This window comes from Mugil cephalus, chromosome 6 (assembly GCF_022458985.1).
Source record: "Mugil cephalus isolate CIBA_MC_2020 chromosome 6, CIBA_Mcephalus_1.1, whole genome shotgun sequence".
NCBI lineage: Eukaryota > Metazoa > Chordata > Actinopteri > Mugiliformes > Mugilidae > Mugil > Mugil cephalus.
In genome coordinates, this window is record NC_061775.1 from 10908567 (window position 1) to 10931729 (window position 23163).

Sequence of the window (23163 nt, forward strand, 5' to 3'; positions counted from 1 at the left end):
TCTCCTTCTGCTACATCTCAAAGCGAGCCCAGTGGTCGGGTCTAGTTGAGCCAACTCTTTTAGCTCATGCTTTCCCCCAGAGCTGTAGCTGCCACTTTGTTGAACCCCTGGATTGAGTTACAGAGCGAAGGGAACATTTTGAAAGTCTTTCTTGCCCGTACGAAAACATGTTGTGGTGAATGAGAAAGTGTTTCATTTTGAGATTTGCTTGTTGGTTTTAGGACACCAAATATTAATATATACGCTTTAGAATATGTGAAAAACAGGGAGAGGCATCCATCAGCCCCAATAGTAATGTCATCAAATACCTTGTTTCGGTTAAGCCGGGAGTTCAGTTTTCAGTTAACAGTTATATTAAAGAGAAAAAGGCTGCAAATCCTCCCGTTGACAGGACTGACACGAGGAAACAAAATACTCTTTGATGAAGGGCTTCTCCAAATGTTTGCCCTTTACTTTTCTACCCGTCAGCTATTTTATTAATGTGTGTTGCAGGAGCTGAAGTTGGAGTTATCAGGCCGTGTCAGGTCAGGTCAGACGCACACACCCACGTGCACCTTATCATTTGTTATTTGCTTGGATTGACTGGTTGAGACGTTCCCGTTTCATTCGCGCGTGGCAACAAATAAATGTGATTCAAACAGCGGGCCGTGCACAATGCCGCAGAGAAACTGGGACAGAGGTGCAACGCGGTCCATCCAGATGAGCTTAAAAAACCCTAGATTTTACAGCGGGTAAACACTCGGCAATCTCCGAGCAGACGTTAGCAATCATATCGGGATGGAAGGTCAGTCAAAATTACATCTGCCCCTTAAAAACACTCATTTTGAAATTAAAGTGGGTGTAATTGTGCCCAGATTGTCCTAGCTGCTACTTTAGAGAACCTGCCTATAGTTTAGTCTGTAAGGTTTGCTCCCTCTCAGACAAGTTGCAGGAGATTTCATGAGACCGCGGGAGGGTTGGAAGCTGCGGTCGGGATCCGCATGCACTCACGGACCGGAGCTAGCAAATCCCTAGAGCTGTGTTGCCAGGCAGGGTGAGCTAAAGCTGCCTGCTTGTATTTATACTGGGCCAGTATTTGTGCTGAGGGAGACAGATAATCATGACTACAGATGGACTGAAATAGTAACAGTACGAGGCCTTGGACTGAGGCTTTACTACTCGCAAACGTGCTGATTCACGGTGTTTTCGTACGAGGTCCGCTTGTGGCGCTCGCCGTGTGCGCACACAGATGGAGGCGCGCAAGTGAGTTCAGTAGCGAAAGTGCTCACATGATGAGCCGCTTACGGGGGGCTGTTTACTTAACGAATTACGTCCGCGAAACGGGGGCTGTCGATGAAAGGAGAAGACAATGAAATCATCTTGCTTGGTTGGTTCCAGTATTGAGGTCGGGCCTCTGCTCCCCCTCACACACGCACACGCACACACACACACCCCACAGCAGAGGAACACACACGCAGTAACAATGCAGAGCCACACCATTGGCTAGCAGACCACGCACTTCTGGCCAATAGCAGCCCACGCAGATTATAGTGTGTTTGGTTCCCCTGAGAGCCTGATTACCTATTCACAGGGTTTTATTTGAACTGGCGTGAGGCAGGAGTCGCCCAGCCTCCCGAGTCCACGGCCGAAAACGTGCACGTACGGAGCGGCGGCCTTACCCTGGTTTCAAATGTAATCAGTGAAGGCGTGTTAAAATCACCAGTCAGACTCACTCATCTCGGAGTGGAGGGGAGTGCCATCTTAACCTAATCTGCCGCAGGTGATCAGTCAGGTGATAATGAGCTGTCGGCCGGTCTTTGATAACCTGCTGACATATGACGGCGAGATCAGAGCGAGCGCTGATGTTCAAACATCCGGGGGGTGGTGGGGGCTGATGTCATGTGTGTTTTACTCTGGTTACATAATGTGAGCGTGTCCAGCAGGGCCGGGCCCACGGTGACTTCATCTTGGGGCAGAGTGAGTCCACTTCTGAGGTGTTCGTCTGGAGGAAGTTATACGTGCTTTAGAAACGCGAGAACCGCTGGGGACAGCCCTCACAAGCGCGCGAAGAAAAGAGCCCCTAATTGATGAACGTAGCACTAATGTGTTCCTTTACTAACCTCATAGTGTTGAAGAATTCGTGTAATGCTTTATAGGCTGGAAGGGGAGCAGAGTGCAGGACAAAGCATGATTTATTTGGGGGGGGGGGGTCAAGGTTATGCTTTTCCTCCCTGTGACGCAGCTGAACATGATTTTTGAAACTAGGTGTTAAATCGCAGTTATTGTTGTTATATGTATAAATGTACGTATAAATAAAGTGCTCTGTTGAAGGACGGAGCCTCCATTGTGGATTTTTGATAAAGCCACTTGTTGAACTTCCTGTGTAGTCGTTGTTTACATATTTTACACTCCACAATCTCAAGGCTTGTAAAAGCAAAAAGTGGGACAATATTATTTTTCAGCCGTGTCAACCCACCCATGCACACAGCATACTTGGTGTCCCATAGATATCACTGTGGAGCAGGCTGTGGTGAGGGCGATGGCTTCATGACTAGCGTATTGGCCAGGTCGCTGCTCCCTGCCGTTTATTTTCATCCCGTTTTTTTTTTTAATTTGTACTTTAGTGGGTGAAATATTAAAGGAAGCATGTGCTTTGCAACTTTCCAGACCTTTTTTCAACTTGCGGTTGTCACCAGCCCGAAAGCAGCAAGTGTCTGGGATTCTTCTCTGTCGAATATGGAAACATTTTATATGTGACCGTGTTTTGTAGTGGAAACCCCACTTAGTGAAACATTTAGTACAGCTAAGCTGTGGATTTTACTGTTGATTTTTAGTGTTACAATCTTCAGTGTTGCTACAGTAAAATGGAGAATTATCCACAGACTTATAGCAACAGAACAAACGGAGCTGGTTCCCGGCCTCAACACACAGTCACAGCAGCAACTGGAATAGTCTGCAATCACAGAGATCAGTGGGGAGAGGTCAGATCTTTGTTTCCCAGGGCGGATGGGGAATAGCGCACATAAAGCAGAACCATCTGGGAAACGGCTTACATCGACACTGATGATTCTGAACCACAGCCCGGTTGGAGGGTAAACTGTGCCCACCCCTGCGTCACAGACAAACCGTCCGCCGCTTCGCCTCCCGCGCTGTCATTAATAAATCTGCCCACCTCCGAAGGCGCTCCGAGCCGAACAATGCTGAAAACTGAGAATGCCTCAATATTATGACACGGCCTCCTTTTCAGCCGCGGTTTGCCCCTCTGGCTGGGCTCACACTCCAGAAATGTGCGGTTAGACTGCTGCTGAGTGGCGCAGGCTCTGCCCGGTCGGCGCTCAATCCCGACCTCATTATGACACAGTGTGTGTGTTTTACGAGTTTACGCGTTTGTCAACAGAACGCGGCCGGGGCACGTAAATCTGCGGCGCCCTAAATGGCGGTTGACACATTTGCATCAAAGCGCGAATGGCGCACAAAGCCGCCGCATGTACGGCCACAAAAACGCGGAGGAGTCCGGCGGGGTTAAAAGGCGACGCGGAGCTGGGCTTAAGACGTCGGAGAAAGTAATGAAGAAATTCCTCTCCGCCTGCTGATCCCCCCGCAACTCTGCCTTTTGTGGATGCCCTCCTTCCCCTTTTATTGGCCCCCTATGCCTAGTTTATCCTGTGTTATGGGAAGGGACAGGCAGTGCTCATGCGAAGGCGTGCTGGAAGCGTGTTATCTATATAAGGTAAAAAGAAATCCTCAGGTCACGGGGAGAGAGCAACAGATTGGCAGATAAAAGGGAAAAATGAAACATAAACAGGAGCCGCGAGGCCCACCTCCACCTTTGATGTGAACATCCACAGCCCCTTTCCCGAGCACGGAGGATCAGCTGGGAAGAATCACTCCAAAACCCCTTCTCCTTCCCCTTTTCTCAGCATATACACGCTCCACGCACAGAAACACACGCTTTCCTCTCTCTCTCTTTTTTTTTTTTTTTTTGTTGTTGCTGGTCCTTTTGAAATCCAGCTGTCTAATGAAATCTGGCTGACTCAGATCAGAGAAGCCATGATCTCCATGGTGACGTATTCACTTACGGAGAAGCAAACTTTCCCCCTCCTTTTTCCTTCAGAGTTTCCTCTTGCCTTGTTGAATATTATCGTTTCTAATCTGCAGCTGTCCCCTGTGCCCAATCATTCGTGTTTAAAGTTGCCAGCTTCCTTGTTTATCGTTGGTGTAACGCAATAACTGCGACTGTGGCTTCAAAGCTCATCAGTAGTTTAACATCAGGCCGAGATCTCTCGGTTCGCTGTTTTGTTTCCGTCTCCCTGCTCTAATCTCCAGACACAGCAGCAAAAAAAACAAAAAAAACAGCTCTGGTAAACCGTCTGTTCACTACACGCCAGGCACTACAGGGCACACAGTGTTAGCAACAATGTGGTGAGATATTTCTCTCAGTGGTGGAGCCTCAAACGGAGCAAAAAAAAAGAATATGCGGCTTAAATCTGACATCTGGCCTGAAGGTGTTGCTCCGTGTCTGCTGAAATCTGTTTACTCTTTCTGTTTTCGCCAAATGGTCACGTCAGTTACGGCTGCTTCAGATCTGCTCATGACTTCACTCGAATGCCACTTAAACCACACTCCTGGCGTTCGATCGGGATGGGGGGGCGTGGAGTGGATCAGAAAGGATTCGGACGTGGAGGCCGCCTGTCGCTGACGGTGCTCAACTCGTGTGATTAGATCTGGAGGAAGTGAGGAAGACCGGCGTCGGTAATGCGCTGGATTAGACGGAGCTCAGCCTGTCAGAACTATCAACAAAAAAAACACAGGAGCTCCAAGAACTCCAGCTGAAACACTAGCCCTATGGGAACACCTACCCCAGGGAACTCTATATGCTCTCCCTATAAAACACAATGCGGCTGCACAGGTTGGGTTCTCTGAGGTGGGAGGACTTGAATCTCAGGCTTCAGGGTGACTTCTGATATTTAGGCGGGCAGGGCAGCCATAGCGCCAGGGGCCGTGTTAAAGGGTTACCCAGTTGCTTGTTGTGGGGCGGTTCAGTTTCAATCTACGACAGTCCAGGCTGACAGCATCGCATCACCAGAGACCTTAATGGAACCAGAGCCGCTGCCTCAGCAGTTTTTTTTTGAAAACGCTTACGGCCAAAATGTGTAACTGCAGTAGCGTCTTGGCGGCTCAGTAACACCTGCTGATGTGATTTGTAGATCTGTTGGCTACGAGCTGCGTTGCTTCTTTTGGCCCTGTCACCCTCCTCTGACAGGGATGAGAAGAATTTACCACGACGTGAAGCTGGCAGGTGGCACATTTGCACGTCGTTCACCGTTCCACGGTAAACCCGTTATCAGTCAGCAGCACCCATGTCACTCAAAAATAGTTTTTTAGCTTATATTTGCTTAAATGTGATGAATCCCCTTTTTGGGAAGATAAATGAAACGAGTCATTCACGTGAATTCTGCGTTCTGTAGCTTTTGTCGTCCGCAGTGTATTAATCCACTACTGAAAATAGCCCTTTGAGTTTTGGAACTTATATATATTTTTTATAGTACATATATTTCTCCAAATACATGCCAAGTCCTGCTTGTGGCTTAGAGTGGATTAAAGTTATTTTACAACACACACATGGGATCTGTGATAAATTCCTATAAATTTCACCCAAAAATGTTTATTTGGTTATAAGAGACCATATATAGGACGCAAGCCAACATTCTGAACAGCTTTACGACTTTTTTTTTTTTAATATAATGTCATAAATCCTTCCCTCACCTGCAGCACGGAGCACATGACCTCGGCAAACGTGCCCGCTTCTCAACGCGCAGTGTCTGCTTGCTATTTGTGTATAATCGTCGGTGCTGGTATGCTCAGATGCAGAAGGTCACATGGAGGCTCACTGACGGACACACCCTCCTCGGCTGTTATATCCTACACGAGCTGTTTGTTCAGCTGCGCTGGGGGATCCTCCTCTTCTTTCAATGGAGGGAGCGGGGAAGTGAAATTCCATAGTTTCGCAGAAACCTCTCCGGGGTTCGTGGCACCGATGGCAGCGGCGCACAGCAAACAGATGTTGTATTTTCTGGGCTCTGATTTGCTCTCTGGGGCTGCGACCTCGGGAGCGATGCAGAGCAGATTTAAGGGCTTGTATGTTTTTATTACTTGGCCACTGCTCCCACAGGTGCTTTAGGGGGAAAGAGCCCAACTTGCTTGTTATGGTTATGGCCCGACTCTTCCTGAAATGAGCCTGTTTTTCTTCTCTTTTTTTTGTTTTGCTTGTGTTTTTCGGTCAAGCTGAGACCCTGTAAAATGACAGGAAGCGTAGTGGAGCGTTTCCACCGTGAGACTCCGGAGTCAGTGATAACAGCTCCGGCTCGCTCAGGGTCATTTATTATCTTTAACTGCGCGCACTCTCGCTTCACAGCTTGGTTTGAGTTGAGATTTCAAGGTGTAATTGTATAGGCCCGGCGCTGGTGCTGACTTTGCAGAGCCGCGCGGGGACACGGGGTATATGTTCGCTGTTGATGCCTCGGTTAGAATTCATTCTCTTTAGCCTCGGTCAGCCTTGGTCCTGCGGTCGGTTTCTGACTAACATCTGTTGAGAAAAGCCATCTGGTGGAATTTGGACACCATTAGAGGCAGCTTGAATGGATGAAGATAACTTTTCCCTCTACCACCTCCGCTGTGCGCCGGTGGTCTCGTGCATCCAGCCACCCAGCCCGGCTGCAGAGCACACGCCCACAGCTCCGAGCAGTAAAATTGAGGCAGCCCGCTTATTGCTTGCAGAGAAGACGCGTTCATAAATGAAGCCAGCGCGTTGTGTCAGATGAATTTATTTTCATACCCGCTCTTAAAACATTGGTCGGGACGTAGTACGCTGTGAAATTCGGTTAGAGTGTTTCACCATTTGGCCTTGAGGCAGAGTGATTGATGTGTGCGTACTTGTTCAGTGTGTTTAACTTCCTCTGCCGGTTTTACTAAGTACATTTGAATTATATCCGTGGACACGATGTTTGCTCTTGTGAGTTTCCTGTTTTCTTACGCCAATCAAGCTTAACACGATATTGATCCATATTTATTTTCGTTTACATTAGTCTTCACTGTTAAGTGTCTAATGGATCGCATGAGAACGGAGTGGAAGCACATCAGTTGCTGTTGTTAAACATTTAAGATGTGTATTTGGAAGTCTTTTCTAAAGATGTCCATCATAATTAGCCGGTTGGGACGTAGACATACAGCTTTAGCCACAGTCTTAACTATGGTGTTCATACATGAGGGTGTCTGGTAACAGAATGTTGTCAGTGGGGGCCTTTGGGTCCTGTGGGTTGAGGTCTCTGTGGATCCAGTGCATTCCACGGCTATTTGATCAGTTTGGCATATAGCGTATTTGGAGGCCGGGTCAACACCTTGTGGGTGGTAACATCCCCACAAATGCCAGGTCCAGAAGTTTCCCAGCAGAGCACTGAATTGTCACAAGACGGTCCAATGTTATTTACTCCTCCCGTCAGTGGTTTTAATGTTGTGGCCGATCCGTGCACGACGCGCACCCGCCCTCGCTTGTTGACGTAAGGGCAGATTACCTGCATTAGCGCTTGTGCAAACCTTCATGTTCTTTCCAGTTTGACGTATTTGCTCAGACCGCCGTGCACGCTCATGCCGCGTGCTCCCGCCCCCCTTTCTGCCGAGAGACGTCTCCGTGTGTGTCAGGGGTCAACATACAAAAGAGGCCTATATTCACGTGGGCTGAGATTTGCGTAAAACTGTCACCGCACGCCCATGCGAGTGTGTCACGGGTGCCGTGTCTTTGGCTGCACCCATTAATTTGACATCGTGACATTACAACGGGACCCATCATTACCAAAAACGCTGCTGCTGCAGTTTAGTGCTGCGTACAGTTCAGCTCAGGGGTGAAGCAGACAGAAAAGATGTGAACGGCATTAAGGAATTGTCGGGGTGGGGTGGGGGGGAAACGGAGTAGTCTAGAAGGCAAAGCTGCTCTTAAGCTTTATAGCCAAAAAGAATATCTGCTCTTTCAGCTTGATGGCGCCTGTCCCTCGCAGCAGCAGCGCGACAGACGGCGACAGCCTTGATTTCAATGCTTATTGGCGTCCGCTCCTTTCACGGAGCACTTACACGGCCGAGGCCTGCGGGGCCAGCGGGCTTTATTCAAGAGTCAGGCCCACTCTCTTTTCGTGGCCTTTACTCTTTATTTTTTCTCAGCGGACTCCCTCGGGACTGAGCCGCATTCAGAGCGAGGCCGGCGACACGTGAGCCGTGCCCCGTCAGAGGCCTGACTCTGGCGTCTGTAAAGCCCTGTCAAAGAGAAACACTCCAGGGAGCACGCGCGTAGAGATTAGAGGGAGGCGAAGAGGTTTGGTTCCTGTTCGGGATAGCCTCACGACGTATCCCTGGTTGATAAGAGTTTCTCTGAGACGCGGTGAAAAAGCGAAACTGTCCCTAATGTGATGAAAAACAAGCCTGCTACTAGTGCACTCCGTAGAGATTAAAACAACAGCATTAGATTGTAACAAGATGTTTTTTTCTGATATCCTGCTGCAATCAACTCATAATGTGTTTTCTTTCTTTCTTTCATTTTCATGTCCCCCTGACCTCCTGCTTTTTTCTCTGCTGATGACCAATAGGTAAGTACAACATTTGTAGCACATCTGGAACCAATCTGTCTCTTTAAATTTCAAATAAATGCTTGTTTTTTTTTTTTTTTTTCTTCATTTTGCACATTAGTCAGTAAGTTTTCCCGCCGTTCTCACACACACATCTGCACGAGGCTCACGGTTCACTGCGGGGCTGCGCTTCGGTTTACTTTCCACAGCTGCAGCATGATGAACTGCTAAACTGCGCGTCCTCGCCGGAGCACACGTCCCCGCGCACGTGTGCCCATTTCCATGGAGACGCGAAGCTCGAGGTGACGCGGACAATGGCGTCCTTTTTGTCATTCGCTGGCGTGAGCCGCTACGAGGTGTCGGCGTGGCACTAACGGCCCCAGCTGCGATTTCCTCGGCCGCGTACGCCCCGGCTCATTGGCGCTAACGAGCAGACGCACACCTCTCTGTTTTTGGCTCCAGTGAGTGGACGGACACAGCGGGTCACCGCTTCAGCAGAGTCGTCTCCAGCCGTGTATGTTTAAATGTTGGTTTTAGCAGCAGTGTGCTGACTCAAAGAGGCTAACAATAGGAGGATACATGTGGTGTAATCCCACAGTGTCCTGGGAGAGGCGAAGTGGGGGTGACATACGGATCGTGAGAGGTTGTTTCCCTGTTTGTTTGTGTCCCTACGGTGACACATATTTTCCTCGTGGGTGTTTACATAAAATCCTCCATTTGTTATTGGTGTATTTTCTCTCTAAATGTTGCCAACCACCATGAGCAGCTTGTGCGTTTGTCTGGGCGTGGCGGTGGAAACCAACAGGAACTGGTGCGGCCTGATCCTCACCATTGTTTCCCTCTCAAAGAGCTGTTGGGTTTGCTCCCTGCACAACCATCCTTCCTGCCAGATATTGGTTTGGCCTCCAGTCTCGCTCCATGAAATGAATCCCACCAGTCGCAGAGGATGGCTCGGCCCGGCTCGGCTCAGCTCGGCTAAACTCGGCTCACCTCGGCCATGCCAGCTCAGCCTAATGCCACTCCCTCCTAATGGCTTTCCCACAGACACACACAGGTCACTCGCCTACTCAGCTGACCTCAGTCTGACCATATTTGTCAGTTAAAGAGAGGTTTCCATTGCAGCCGTCCGCGCAAAATCCTGCCCTCGTTCCTTTCCAAACCACACCTTCCCCCATGTCTGCGTTCATGGATTCCTTTTTTCCCCTCGTCGCGTTGCCCGGCCTTCACAGTCTGTCTGCTCTGCTTATTGTGCTCCGTGTGAGCGGTGAGTGATGCCAGTAAACTGGTGAAACCAGAGTGTGAGGCTCACACGGCCCAGTGTTTACACAGGAACCCGTGGAGAAAATCTTGTGCGATTAAGCTGCTCAGACACTTACATAACAGTCTGCATATTCCTACGTACCTTTAGCCAGGTTCCGAAGCAGTTGTCCAAATGTGCGAGGTTGCCTCTCATTGTGATTTTTGCTCCAGCGAGCTCAGATGCGTGAACGCCCACTTTTACGGCCGGTAACGTCTGTGGTTCTGTCTAGGACCTGTGGCCTGTTCAGACCGCGCACTGAGATCTAATCTGGGCCATCCGATGTGCTCAGACCTTGCATTATCACGCGTCTCCTGATTCCATCTCAGTTTGGCGTTCTGTATGCAAATAAACTCCAACTTCGGAATATCTGGAATATTTTTACAGCCTATGTCTCCACCGCTGGTCCAGAACTGAGGACACGGGTGTGCGTCATGACTCTGGCTCACACGTTGAGTCAGTAATTATTGAATATGTCTCTGCCCTGACACTAGTTAGAGCTGCACTAAACTCAGATCATAACCGCATGTTTCTGTACTCATTGTAATCTCCGGTAATAAAGGGAAATGAGACATCGGTAAATGAGGAAATCCGCGACTTAACCTACCACACCTCCAAATATATCAATAAAGGAACAGTAAAACATGATTAATAATTAACACAGAATCGCTCTTGTGTACTCATTAAATAAATAGTTTACTGATTTGTAAATTCTCACTTAAATGTACCTTTTTTTAAGTTAGTTAACAGCTACAAGGACAGAATATTTTAAAAGGCTCTTATTGCTAACGAATGGACGTCAGGATGCGCTGCGTTCATATTGACAAAGGAATGCAGACGTACGATCCAGACCACCTCTCAGGTGCGAGTCCTTTCTTTTGCGTGATCAAATCATCCAAGTAGGATCTTAATACGAGGTCTAAACGGGCCGAGACCTGTAGCCTCACACGCGTCTCTAAATCAGAAAATCTAATTTGTGTCTGTCGGATGACGGATGTGTGCATGCAGACGCGTATGCCCTCGAGCTGCACTGTCATTTTTGAGACAATGAAACAGCCTTACAACATGCAAGACTTTCATTGTGCTTTTTTTTTTTTTACTTTTTTTTTTTGAGACACATTATTAAACCTGTTGGTGGTCTGTTTAACGATGGATGATGGATGAGGATTCGCTCTACCTTGGGGCAGCACGGTGGTGCAGTATTTAGCAGTAAGCAGCCAGAGGCATTTGCTTCTGGACCGTTCTGTGTTCGGTTTGCACATTCTTCCTGCGTTTGAATGCGTGTAGTGGCACAGTTTCAATTCGTCTAGGATTTATCGGTGATGTGCGAACCCTGTGTTAGCCGGCTGACCTGCTCGGGGTTTACCAAGCCGGAGTCTTGACAGAAAAGGCTTACCGTCTCCTTTCCAGCGCATATGCACATGTGTATATGAAAAACAAGCATGAAATGAAATCTTTCCCTACGCCTTATGTTGCAATGTCGTGCACCCAGTTGTTTTTCACAAATGTTGTATAATGTCTCCAGTATAGAGGTTGCGTAATGCCGACTTTATTATTCAGATGAACGAAAGGCTCAGTGAAGCATGATGGTTTTTCAGAAAACATGCTGATGAAAGATTAATCCCCTTTGCTATTCTTTTATTGTTTTGCGTCTCTCCGTTTGTGTGGAAAGTTAAATTCACCCCTGAGCTGCTCATCCTGTTCGCCTACAGGAGAGCACGCTTTTTAAATGCAGCCGTGCTCCAGTGAGAACCCGGGGGCTGTGTCGACAGAGGCGACCGCGTAGGGGCTGCTCACGTTACTTTTTCCGTTACCCTTCACCTCATGGTTAGCAGCGTCTTTATTCCCAGCTAAGCCGGGAACTCGCTCCCCGCCTTTTCACTCTCCCAACGAGAGTTCCCGCCTTTCCTGAGGGTGCCTGCGAGTCGGGAGCGCAGGCTGAACAAAAGCAGGAGGTCAAAGGCCAACACATTTTCATTTGTGAGACTAATAGGCCAGGTGTACCTGGAGGGTACGGAAACCCAGAGAGGGGTTTTTTTTTTCAGCGGGGACCAGCCCAGGCACACCCCTTCCTCCTGTGCTGAGGCCGGGCGTAAAAGTGCGCGAGCACTTCAAAGGTCTAGCGAAAGCAGGGACCCGGGCCAAGCTCAGCGGGAGAGCCATTACAGCCCAATAGGAGTCAGCTGTGACCTCAAAGACCGTTAAATGATGTGATATGAGAGGGTGTGCTGCAGACTCCCAGAGGCCTCTGTAGCAAATTAAGAGAGAGCTGTAAAAATGAGCTTCTTGCTGATTTAAGGGTTGAGGGAATTCAAAGTGTACGTATAGACAGTTTTTTTCTAGCTATAATATGCTGTGCTTTGATGCCCCCTAAAGACGAGCTCGACGGCTTATGTCATGTTTTAGATGGAGTAAAGACTTTGTTGTTCATGTGATTAAACATGTGAAAAGTCTGCTGTCACAGAAAAGAGGCCAATTTGAGTGAACGAGTGACCAACGAGCTGGTGATTTACTTCCCTGTTTACTGATGTGAGCCGACCTCCCAGTCTGTGTGCGGACCTAATAATGAGGTGTCCCGAGGTCAAGAGGTAAAAGGTGGCTGAATGCGGGCCCTGCCCTGCGCTGACCCCGCTGAGCGTCCCTGGAAAGGGCAGAAAAATGAAGTGACAGTCGCCGTAAGCTGGGAGTTGCCCTCATTCACATTTTTTTTTGTCATGCTGTGGCTTAGCCTTTTTCATTGCTCAGCGAGCGTGAGTCAAAGAGCAGATGCTGGTAAACAAGAGGTCAGGTGGTCAGTAATAAAGTGTTTGAGAGTTTATTCAGAAGTGAAGTGGGAGTGAAGGACTTTCTTTTTGAAAGACTGATTGTAGTCAAGGGAGGTCTGCTTACAGTAAAATTCCACGCGGTTTCATCAGTTAGCTCATAAGTGACTTTGTTACAGTAAATTGGGAGTTAAGGAAGCGGGAATTACAGTTTAAGTAATGAGAGATTTTACTGCATAACATCAGCAACATTCAGCTCTGAATGTTGTTGTTCTTTAGCAACATTTATTTATTTATTCTTTTCATTGGTTTAACACGTAGGCTTTAAACAAGGGGTCCGTGGAGGTACTGCAGGGTTGAGTCTTTGGTTGATTAGACATTTTTTTATGTATTTTTTTATATTTTTCCTCCCACAAACTTAGATTTCTTTAAATACACATTAGCATGAATCCAACTTATTTTAGTAAAGGGATAAACGGAAGCAGAAGACGTTATCTTTTAGTTCATGAGATCTGTCAATCTAAGCCTCCTGCACACATTAGTCCCCGCCCCCTACCGCTGCTGAGCCAATCACGAGGCCGCAGGTTTAGTTCCCAGGTGAAACCCCGGAAGCTTGCCGCGAAATTAGCAGCAGAGAAGCTAACAGTGCATGATATAGGTATGTTTATATTTACGGCAGTCAGTCCTGTGTGTTATCTGAATAGCTTAATATTAAATGCAAAATAATAATAATAATAATGTATATTATAAACACTAGGCCGAGTTTATTATAGAACACACTGTGGTATCAAGCTCGGGACGTAGCGTACAGTGAGTTTGCGCACACATTACTAAAAATGTTTCACGTTATTCTTAAGCTCTTTTTTTTGGTCTTTACCGATTTCCCATGGAAATAATTGTCTTTTCTTTGCCACATTCACCTGCTAGTTGCTGATACAGTCCGTCTGTTCAGTGTTTGTTGCCGGGCCGTGTAGTGCACAGTGGCTGCGGCCGGAGCATTGCTAGTGAAAACATCTGGCCGCTAATGAGAGCGAACCAGAGCTGGACGATGCTAAATCAGTCAGTGCAGCGGTAGGGAGTATCTGCGCAGTTGGGTAATAATTGTCTGTGGGAAAGTCACTGACTGCAAGGAACTTCTTTCAAGTTATTTATTTGATATGTCGTATAAAAGAAGATTGATTGTTGCTGCTTTAGACATGCCGGCGGATAACTGTTTCTGTTTTTCCCCTGTATGCAAACATTTGTCCAAATTCAGTGTCACATAAACGTGTTATTTCACGAACCAAATTGCCTGCTTGTTACTGTGCTATAAAACACTCACACACACACACACACACACACACACACTCGTGAATATTACGCAGGTTCCAAAAGTATTCTGGTGGAAATGTTCCTGAGGACGCCAGGCATTTCAAACCTTTGTTTAACACATCCTCCTACATTCCTACAAATCTGCTCTCTGTCCTCAGAGTGAGAGATCTCGCCGTTGGCACGCTGCCCAACCCTGCGATATGCAGAACTCTGAGGAGTTCAAAATGGAAAGTATTTCAAAGTCACCGCAGCCCGCTGTCAGACTTTGTAGTGGTAATATGAAGCAGCTGAGAAAACAGGCCTCAGTCCCACACTGCTCCTCTCCTGTAGCTCCGAGCACTGGGCGACCATCAGGAGGGTTTCACTGCAGCAGGATGCTTTCAGATAGGATCCAGAATCATTCAGTCTTCGTGCGTGCGTGTGTGTGTGTGTGTGTTTTAGGGAATTCGTAAACAGTAGAAATTTTATAGCTCTGCTGAGGAGAGTGTCACAAAGAGGAAGCTTTGAGGTTCAGCCCATAATTGATGTGGATTTGAGAGATTTCTCTTCTTGTTTAAAATACACTTTTGTCGCTCCGTGCTGCTTGTATGAAGCTCCGTGTGTTGATACACTTGACTGAATATTTATGGTCCAACATCTGTCTCATTATTTCCAACCGAACATTTGTTTATTGTGAGGTAATGCATTTTTTTTTTTTTTTTTTTTTTTATCTTTTCCAGTGGAAACCGTATCTGATGGAATTCCCCCCGCTCCTTTTTATTTCCATTTTTCTGTACCTCCCCGCACACAGGCAGACAGGCACTTTTGCGGTCCAGGCGCTGCTCCAGAAAAATCTGAGCGTAAAGCAACGTCCCCCTGAAGCGCACGTGTGATTTAATTTCACCACCAGACGGGTTTTTCATGTGTGGGCTTGCGGCACTGCCAGCGCGTGCGTTCTGACCTCAAGTGAGGAACTGCGAGTAGCCTTTACAAGAACAAGAGTCGCGCACACACACGTTGCTTCCCGCTGAGTTCGAGAGTGATGTCATACGGTCACATAAAAGTTTCACTACATCGAGGAATAAATTAGACGGAATAAAAAAATGCCACTCAGTTTAACGGGACCATAAATGAAATGGCCTTGTGTGATGGGCCCATTCTTCATTTCTCAGCCAGGTAATTAACTGACTGCTATTGAGGGACTGTAAAGCACTTCAGGAAGTCAACCAGCGGTTTGATTACAGATCAGCCGCCGTTTGCTGTGGTACCTGCAGGCAGCTGCATCATCCTCATGCAGCAACGGATCATTTAGGACCCCCCGCCCCCCTCCACCCTCGTAGCCTCCTGGTTCCCAGCATCACATTCCAAGCAGAGGTGGCCGGGCCCATTAGCTGTCCCACATCAAAGCTCTAGGTGAGGTGAGGTGAGGTGGGCTCATTTAAATGGGTGTGGAAGTAAGAGGGAGAAAGAAGGGATAGTCTCAGCAATGACCGGCCTGCGCATGATTGGAGGTCATCAGATCATATTTGTGGCCATTTCTAAATCGCTTCACTTCTAAATAAAGACGTGGACTCAATCAGGACATTTACATTTTATATCAGTTTGGAAGAACATAATATTTCACCTATACTTGCATCTATACACCAGTTATTATTATTATTATTATATTCTTATATAATATATTATATATTATATTTTTTTTTTGCAGTTTTATTTACTGCCAGTGTATGCTTCTACTACTAGTTCTATAGTCTACCTTTCGTTTCTTTTGAAGACAACACAGATACTGCACTACTGTTGGAGTTATCCTTTTAACAGTCACAGCTTCTCATTGAACTGATTGAGAATGAGTGTCCAAACTTTTGACTGGTGGCGTACATACGATGGGAGGCGTTGTCACCGTTAGCTTTTTATTAGCTTCTGATTTTGGTTTAGTAACAGATTGATATGGCATTTTAATATTGCTTTTCTAAAAAGTTGGGCGAGCTTACAAGAATCACATTAAAATCCTGGCTGATATATTCTGATCTTCACTCATCCAAGTCATGAATGAAGAGAAAACATTTATCAGTAACGTAACATACTACTTCTATCTCATGAACATACAAATGTATACAGTATAATAGCATTTACACATGCTTCCACTCGTCAGTGCTCTTGTTGTTATCATTTCAACATTTCACCAACTCACATCCCAAACAAAGTTGTTGCAGTTGTTCCACTCAGGGCTCCTCTCATTAGAGTATCGCAGCAGGCCTGGAGGCTTCGGCCTTGTCCACTTTCTGAACCTAAACAGTCTCGTGCCCCACCTGCTGCAGAGGGTCAGCAGCAGCATCGGCAGCGTCGACATCACCATCAGCTGGGTGGATGTGGGCTCAGAGCGGATTACCGGGGAGACGGGTATTATTGTGTGTCTGCTGGCACCGGGACTGCACTCTTTGTCTTTTACTAATCAGTCCTCAGAGACTTTCTCCAGCGGCCGACGCTCAGCGGAACAGCAGCATAGGTTTATTTAACTGACAGCAAATCAAGGGATTTGAGCTTTATTTTATTAGTTTTTTTTGTCAAGAGAAAAGGTGCAGATGCTTGTCTCAGGGATTTCAGCGGTGTCTGGTTACATTTGGTTTATCACTAGATTCAGGTGAGTGAGCTTTTACATTTGGTTGTTTGGCTTCAGAGGGCATAGAAGAGGACTCGGATTTTGATCGTTTAGATATTTATGACAGTCAAATAGTCTGTGAGGGTTTTGTTTTTCAATTGTACAATTGTTAATGGAAGCTTCATTACTAGATTTTAATGACTGTAGATTATACAAATGATTTGTTCAAAGACTGATGACACAGTAAACACTGTAATTGATGTAAAGGGCGCCGGTTTCCCGGTGTCCTGCGCATCCTTTGGGATTCCTCTACACCCTCCATGATCCTCCATTGTGGGTTAAGCGGTCAGTGTTGTTTCAGCAGTTCAGATTAACACTCCTCTCCGCTGCGGCACACCATAAACAGATTAGTGGTAGCCCAAGTCAGGGCCTGGCCGGACCATCTGCACCCAGCGCAGGGTGGGGAAGGGGACGTTGGGTGGGGGGGGAGGAGTGTGAGCAGATGTTCCAGAGGAGCTGTGGGTCAGAGTGGCAGTACAGCCGGGGGGACGTCACTGCAAGGACATGAGGGACGCCGGCTTTCTCCCGAGGTGACTGAGGGAGAGGCCCTGACTGATTTAATGTCTCAGTCCGACGCTCGGAGTTTAAACCGCAGCGCTCTGTCATGGCTCTAGGATGCTGCCTCGCAGTCACATCCCAAGGTACTGTATAATTTACCGAGGCTTTAATTGAGCTGCATGTATCTCCCATGTCTTTCTCGCGACGCACGCACGGGCCTCAGCCACAGCGGTTTCGCAAACATGTCAGCACTTTGTTGCGAGCGTTGTCGCGAGATGTAAGAGATGATGTGGTGCGAGTGTTCTTCTCCTGAGCTTGTTTGTTTCGTTCGTTTGGTCTGACTCGCTCTGCAGAGTATGAATTCCCTACATGCTGACACCCAACACACTCTTGTCTTGTCTGGTTAATTCAATAGGAAGAGGATGCAGATCCACATTTCCTCTGCTTCAAATGAACGCAGCAGATGGAAAGCATTTTTTTCCACTAGTATTTTCCAACTTGTATCTACTTCACAGCGCTGAATGATCGTGGTGTAATCTCATGCATCTCTGCTGCACGGATTATTTTTTTATATATATATGTCTAAGTGTGACCTAACGACTGACATCTGCGGCTGTGTTTTCCCAGGCCGCTGGCAAATTGTAGGTGTGTGAGAGTGTGTGAGTGTAGGTGTGAGGAGGTTTTGAATTGGTTCCTGTCTGGGCCCAAACCCGAGTAAATTACAAGGCAGCGGAGGCAGACTGAGGATGCGTGCTTTCATCCCTCCTTCTCCTTCGGCCTGCAGGGCTGCTGGCAGGCCAGATAGCGGTGAAGTTACGGGGGGGATGATGGCGCTGCGGATGGAGAGGAGGAGGAGTAGGCTGATTGATAGGCTGTGTCACGGCGCAGATAACAAAGCGCGATTTCGACTCACCGGGAAAGTTCACGCGGAGGATACGTGATAGAAAATGAAGGGAAAGGGTGTAGGAAATGAAATGAAGTAAAAGCAGAAGAGGAGTGCCGGGAAACGGCTAAAAGTTTTGTTTTTCTTCTCACTTCAGGCCATGTGGCTTGTTTGGCTCCGTGTAGCCACGCTGAAGATCACTCAGCTCCGCTGTGAAAGAGAGGGAGAGAGAAAGCCGCCAAGAGGTCGATGAGATGACTGAAGGCTGATGTGTTTTCTTTGGCCTCATTTGGGGCAACAGCTGACCACTAAATTACCATTAAAGGCCTCCCCCATGTGGACTTGGGATCTCCGCGATAACCTCTCTTCTAAAGTCTCAAGCTCTGCAGCACAAGCGCAGCCTCGCTTAACCGGATTCCAGAGACGTCGCCGAGCGAGGCGAAAGGAAGTGGCGATGTGTCTTTTAGCCGGAGGAAGGCGCAAACAAGTGAAAGTTGAAAGGGGTCGAGCATTGAGAACGCAGTCTTGCGTCCCAGTTTTCTGTTGTCGTTCAAATGGGTTTTTCAGTGCGCCGGAGAGTTTAGAGTGTGTCGGAGCGAGGCCAGTAGTTCATGTCTCAGCAGGGAGGCAGGGAGGCCTGGGAAGGCGTGGGGGTGGGGAGGGGATGCTGACAAACAGTGTCAGAGTTCTCATGTCTCCGAGCGTATCACTGGCAACTCCCTATCTCAACACGGCCTACAGCAGAAACGCATCGCCTGCCGTTCTAAAATGTTGCGGGCGTCGCTAGGTTGTGTACAACTCCGCGCAAATCACACAAGTGACAAACTGAAGGAAATTAACGGAACAAAATGCATACCTGAACGATTGCGTGTGAAATGATGTGCTGGGGCCTCTGCTGTCAACACATACTAATTCAGATTACACAAAGCAGTTGTTAGTTGTTAGCAAGAATAGTTGGATGAATTCATGTTTTCCTGCCATGACAGGTTTTCTGATTCTGCAGTTAGAAGCAGGAAATGTTTAACTTAGCATAAAGCTAAAGCCTAGTGAATTAACACTTGAGGTCTGTTTTTATTTTTATTTTTTATTTTTGACTCAGCAAATAGTTTGGACTTCTACTATCAGTGTGTGCTGGCACAGATTCTCTGGAAGTCACTGGTGAAACTAAACTGTATTTATGTATTTGCAGTTCACAGACAGAAATGTCAGGAGTAAAGAAAAGAGAACAGTGCAGAAAGTAAATCTCCTCTTTGTCGAGTTTACTTCCTAGAGACGCAACACAGAGCGTGTTTTCAGGTCAGCAGGGGTCACCGCGGAGGGCTTTTAGATCACTCTGGGGGCGTTTTATGGAAAACGTCAGCTTGTCTCCGAGTTACAGATAAACAAGCTTCCTCTCTCGGGGGGTGATTGTGCGCATGGCACCATGTTTCTTGCTGCTAGAAAATCACTTAACATATGCAGCAGTTGGACCCGCGGCTGCAGGCTGACGTTCAGCCGAGTCTCCCTGACCTCTGGTAGCTGCTCTGAGATGATGAACCGTGTCTCGTTTGAGTGAAAGAGACTAACGTTGGCTCCTGGCCGCACTACAAAGCAAACCTGGAGCGTGCTCCAGCCAGGCCTGCCTCCCATCAGACGTGGAGGTCAGACGGAGAGTGTTTCAGTAAAGCTGCCAGGTCAAGGGCGAGCTCAGAAATGTCCGCCAGGTAAGAGGAGACTGACAGATGTGTTTGTCTGCAGAGGCAAAGGCTCCTACTCCTCGAGATTTTACTGCACATGTGTAAGACGCTATCTAGCGCCAGCTTATGCAGCTTACTATTTGACCTCGCTGTCATTCTCATGCAGCCCTGTCAGTTCCTAAATGCCACCGTGTAAATTTGGTTTGGGGAATTTATTACGAGGCTGTTTTCCAGAATAGAGTCCGACTTCAGTTTGGCAGCTTATTGGCTTTTTGAATGAAGACCGGAGCATTCGCGGAAACATTGTTGATTTGGCTCGTAGGAGGGCGTTCAGTTTCCTTGTTTGCTCCATTATAATGGATTATCCATCACTCATTTATTGCATATACACGTCATCACTTCCGCGTTCATCTCAAGGAGTCGGCGTGCAACCAGGCTGCAGCCCAAAGACCGAGCGTCTCCTTTTAAACTTGTCCCCTTCACGCAGCCCCTGCGTGCACCGTGTGTAATTTGAGAGCTGAACGTCTCCCTCTTTGTAACTTAAGGAGGTGTGAGGGGGAGCAGCGAGATTAGTCCAGGTACTGGTCAGTGTTTGGAGGATGAAAGTCACGCTATCAGGTTGCATTAATGCCTATTGTGGGGCTGCAGGTTATAGCGTTGCATGAGTAAACAGGCTATTGTCCCGCCAACACGGCATCTGATTGTCTCGCTTACCTTTCCTTCTTTATTCTGCCGTTTTACCTCCAACCTCTGCTCACTATAGACTACAGGCTTTCCTGGTCATGAAAGCTGTCTCTTCATTACATCTCTCCACATACAGAGCGTTTGCAACAGACTCAGCGATTTGCGTTGTTCCTCGTTTATCGAGACATATATTAAATCTTACTCTGTGGCTCTTTCTCCTCGCCCTAATTGAAACCAGGTGATTGCATTTCATTGGCAGCGAGCTTTAAGCCATCACAGAGCATCGGAAAGCTGAAGTATAGATTAAATCAGGCTGTAACAAGATCTCTTAGTAATTTAGTAAACATAGCCTCAGATGGCTTAAGAGACCTATAAAATAATAGTGGCGTGTTCGTTTTCTTTGCTCGAGTCTTTGTCTGACCCGCTTCGTCTCTGTCCCTCTCTGCCTCCGACAGCGGTGTCTAACCTGGATGTGGAGAGCAAGCTGACAACTCACTACCAATCCCCCTGGCACCAGCAGAGAAACGTTTTCCACCCCTCCACGCGGCCAGCATGCGTAGAAGAGCTCCACAGGCAAGCCACCCTCAGCCTGTGGGCCCAGCACCGAGGTGAGGCCCTCAGCAACGCTCAGCTCCTGTGACCACAACGTGGGAGAGAAGCCAAATAACTCCTCTGGAGTTGGTTTTGTGTCATTTCCAATGAATAGGCCGCTCCAGCTTTATTCTACATGTCAGCTAAAAACATATGATCCTGCCATAACAGTTTGGAAGTCAATGAATATGGTGTTGCTTTGCTCTCTAGTGGACACGTGGCGCTATTGCATCCTGGTAATAAGACAGTATTAACATTAGCACCACCTCTCTAAATCAGTATCTAATCATTAGAGCATCACACAGACACTATGCAGCACCCTTTCTATTGGTTTCATTGTTTTATTGTTTTGCACCAGCATTCTTTTTTCTCTGATTAAATGTGTTTGTCAGTTTCTCTCTTTTTTAAATAAGTGCAACTACATCCAACTACGTACAACATGTCTTCAGCGTTTTTTTTGACTTCTGTCCCAGATCACCAGAGGAGACGATCAGACAGCAGGGAGCGGAGAGTAACCCTCTCGATCTCAGCTGTGCCCCCGATGCCCATGTATCCCTCCCCTCCCCAGAGGCAAGAGAAGAGGGCCGCAAATCTGGCCACGGTGAGACACTCAGTAGTTCTTGTAGCTTTTTTAAAAAATAAATCTCATTTATGTTGTATGTGCAAGTCATGACAGAGACAATTGAAATAAAAAAAGACAGGCTGTCATATGACCATTAATCCTTATACTAAAGTGTGCAAAGACACATCATTTTGTTTGTATTTTAGTAATATTTGAATGGTTTTCAGTCACTGTAACACTCCCGACTGAAGTAACAGTCAGGCGACTGTGATATACTTTTAAAGTGACCTTCCCGTTTCTTTCCCCTCAAGCAGCCAGAGAGGCATTTTAGAGATGCAACAACACAGTTAGCACAGGTAAAGAGGAAAGTGGACTGTGTTTAATGTTGTTGTGTTTTTCTTGTTGCCTGTGTGGACAGTTAATAGTTGTACACCCCTGAATTCATTTATACATGTTTCATCACATTCTGGTTAAATGTTGTTCAGGATTGTCTCCAATAAGTTTACCCTGTATCGTTGCCATTTTTGTCCCTGCGTGTTCATGTTGTTATCTCCGTGTTCATTCCTGTCATGTGTTTTGTTGTCCTTTTTTTTTTTTTTTGTGACCTGTAATTCAGTTTGAATACTCCCGCTCCTCCTCCCCCACCGAATGTTGCCGCTTCTCCCCGTGGAGCAGAAAGGTATTGGTCCTTCCTTCCGTCCCTCCCTCCTGGCTCTTGAGTGCTCCATCTAACACTTTGATTTCACCTGTCCTTGTTTGTTCGACTACTGATTGTCTCATTTGCATAATGACTCTTTTGAAATGCATGCCTCCTCAGTGACTCTCTCTGGCAGTAGTAACACGGAGCTCCACCCAGTTGAGAGCATGAAGTATGAGTGAAGGAGAGTCAGTTTCGTCCGTGTGAAACATCCGACGCATCGCCCGTTTGTTTATTCCGACGGTTGTTGTCTGAAGAACTCGGAGCTTGTAGTATGTGAGGAATGCGTGTGTGAGGGCCACAGTCACAGCCTGGGTTTCTCTAATGATAGGGTGGACATCTCGAAGCTTGCGCCTGTGATTACCCATAATCCCTCTGTGCTGTGGTTTCCTCACTGCACAGCTGACGGCCTCATGTTTCTCTCTTTGTGCTGCCTTTCTTCACCAAATATATCGTGCTCTGTGCCCGGCGTGAGACAGAAATGAGCCCGCAGACAGGGACGGACACCCCTCTCGCCCTCTGTGTGTGTGTGTGTGTGTGTGTGTGTATCCACTCTTCCCCTTTTCCCTCACCGCCTCTTTCTTTCACCCGTTCGTCCATCTCGTCCTTCCTCTCAGACACTCCTAAAACTGTCTTTCTGTCCGAGAAACAAATCAGCTGTAAATGGTCCCCCTTTGATTTTTTATTTTTTTTTTCAACTAGTTGGGAGAAGTTTCCAAGGAAACCGGTTTCCTTTGTGGCCGGGGTTTTGTCAGGGTCTCATTGGTCTGCTGGGAACAGAGAGCACAAAGGCTCGAGAGCTGGCTTTAAATGGGGGTGGGAGGCCGGCGGCTTGTGGAGGTGGGAACCAGTTCAGCCTGAGAATCAGTCCCAGTTTCACATGTGTCTCTCTGCAGGAATGTCAAGGTAAGAGGAATAATAGCCTAAGTACATTTAACGTGGAGGTGTAAGTAGTAATGGCTGTGGAGAAGCT

The 23163-nt window shown here is 47.3% G+C and overlaps 1 protein-coding gene across 7 annotated transcripts in view; it reads left to right on the plus strand.

The window, feature by feature from the left end:
* Window positions 1-23163, plus strand: part of nhsa (Nance-Horan syndrome a (congenital cataracts and dental anomalies)) — a 51701-nt gene that overhangs the window by 19133 nt on the left and 9405 nt on the right. The window contains exons 1-4 of one of the 7 annotated variants that reach the window (XM_047587051.1): window positions 16433-16581; window positions 20796-20948; window positions 21405-21532; window positions 22110-22172. In XM_047587051.1, the coding sequence (XP_047443007.1) occupies window positions 21473-21532; window positions 22110-22172 (123 nt within the window). In that variant the 5' untranslated portion in view covers window positions 16433-16581; window positions 20796-20948; window positions 21405-21472. Of the gene's footprint in view, window positions 1-16432; window positions 16582-17065; window positions 17241-20795; window positions 20949-21404; window positions 21533-21804; window positions 21850-22109; window positions 22173-22994; window positions 23097-23163 lie in introns of those variants that run through there. The other 6 variants (XM_047587050.1, XM_047587047.1, XM_047587048.1 and 3 more) reach the window with 6 other exon arrangements.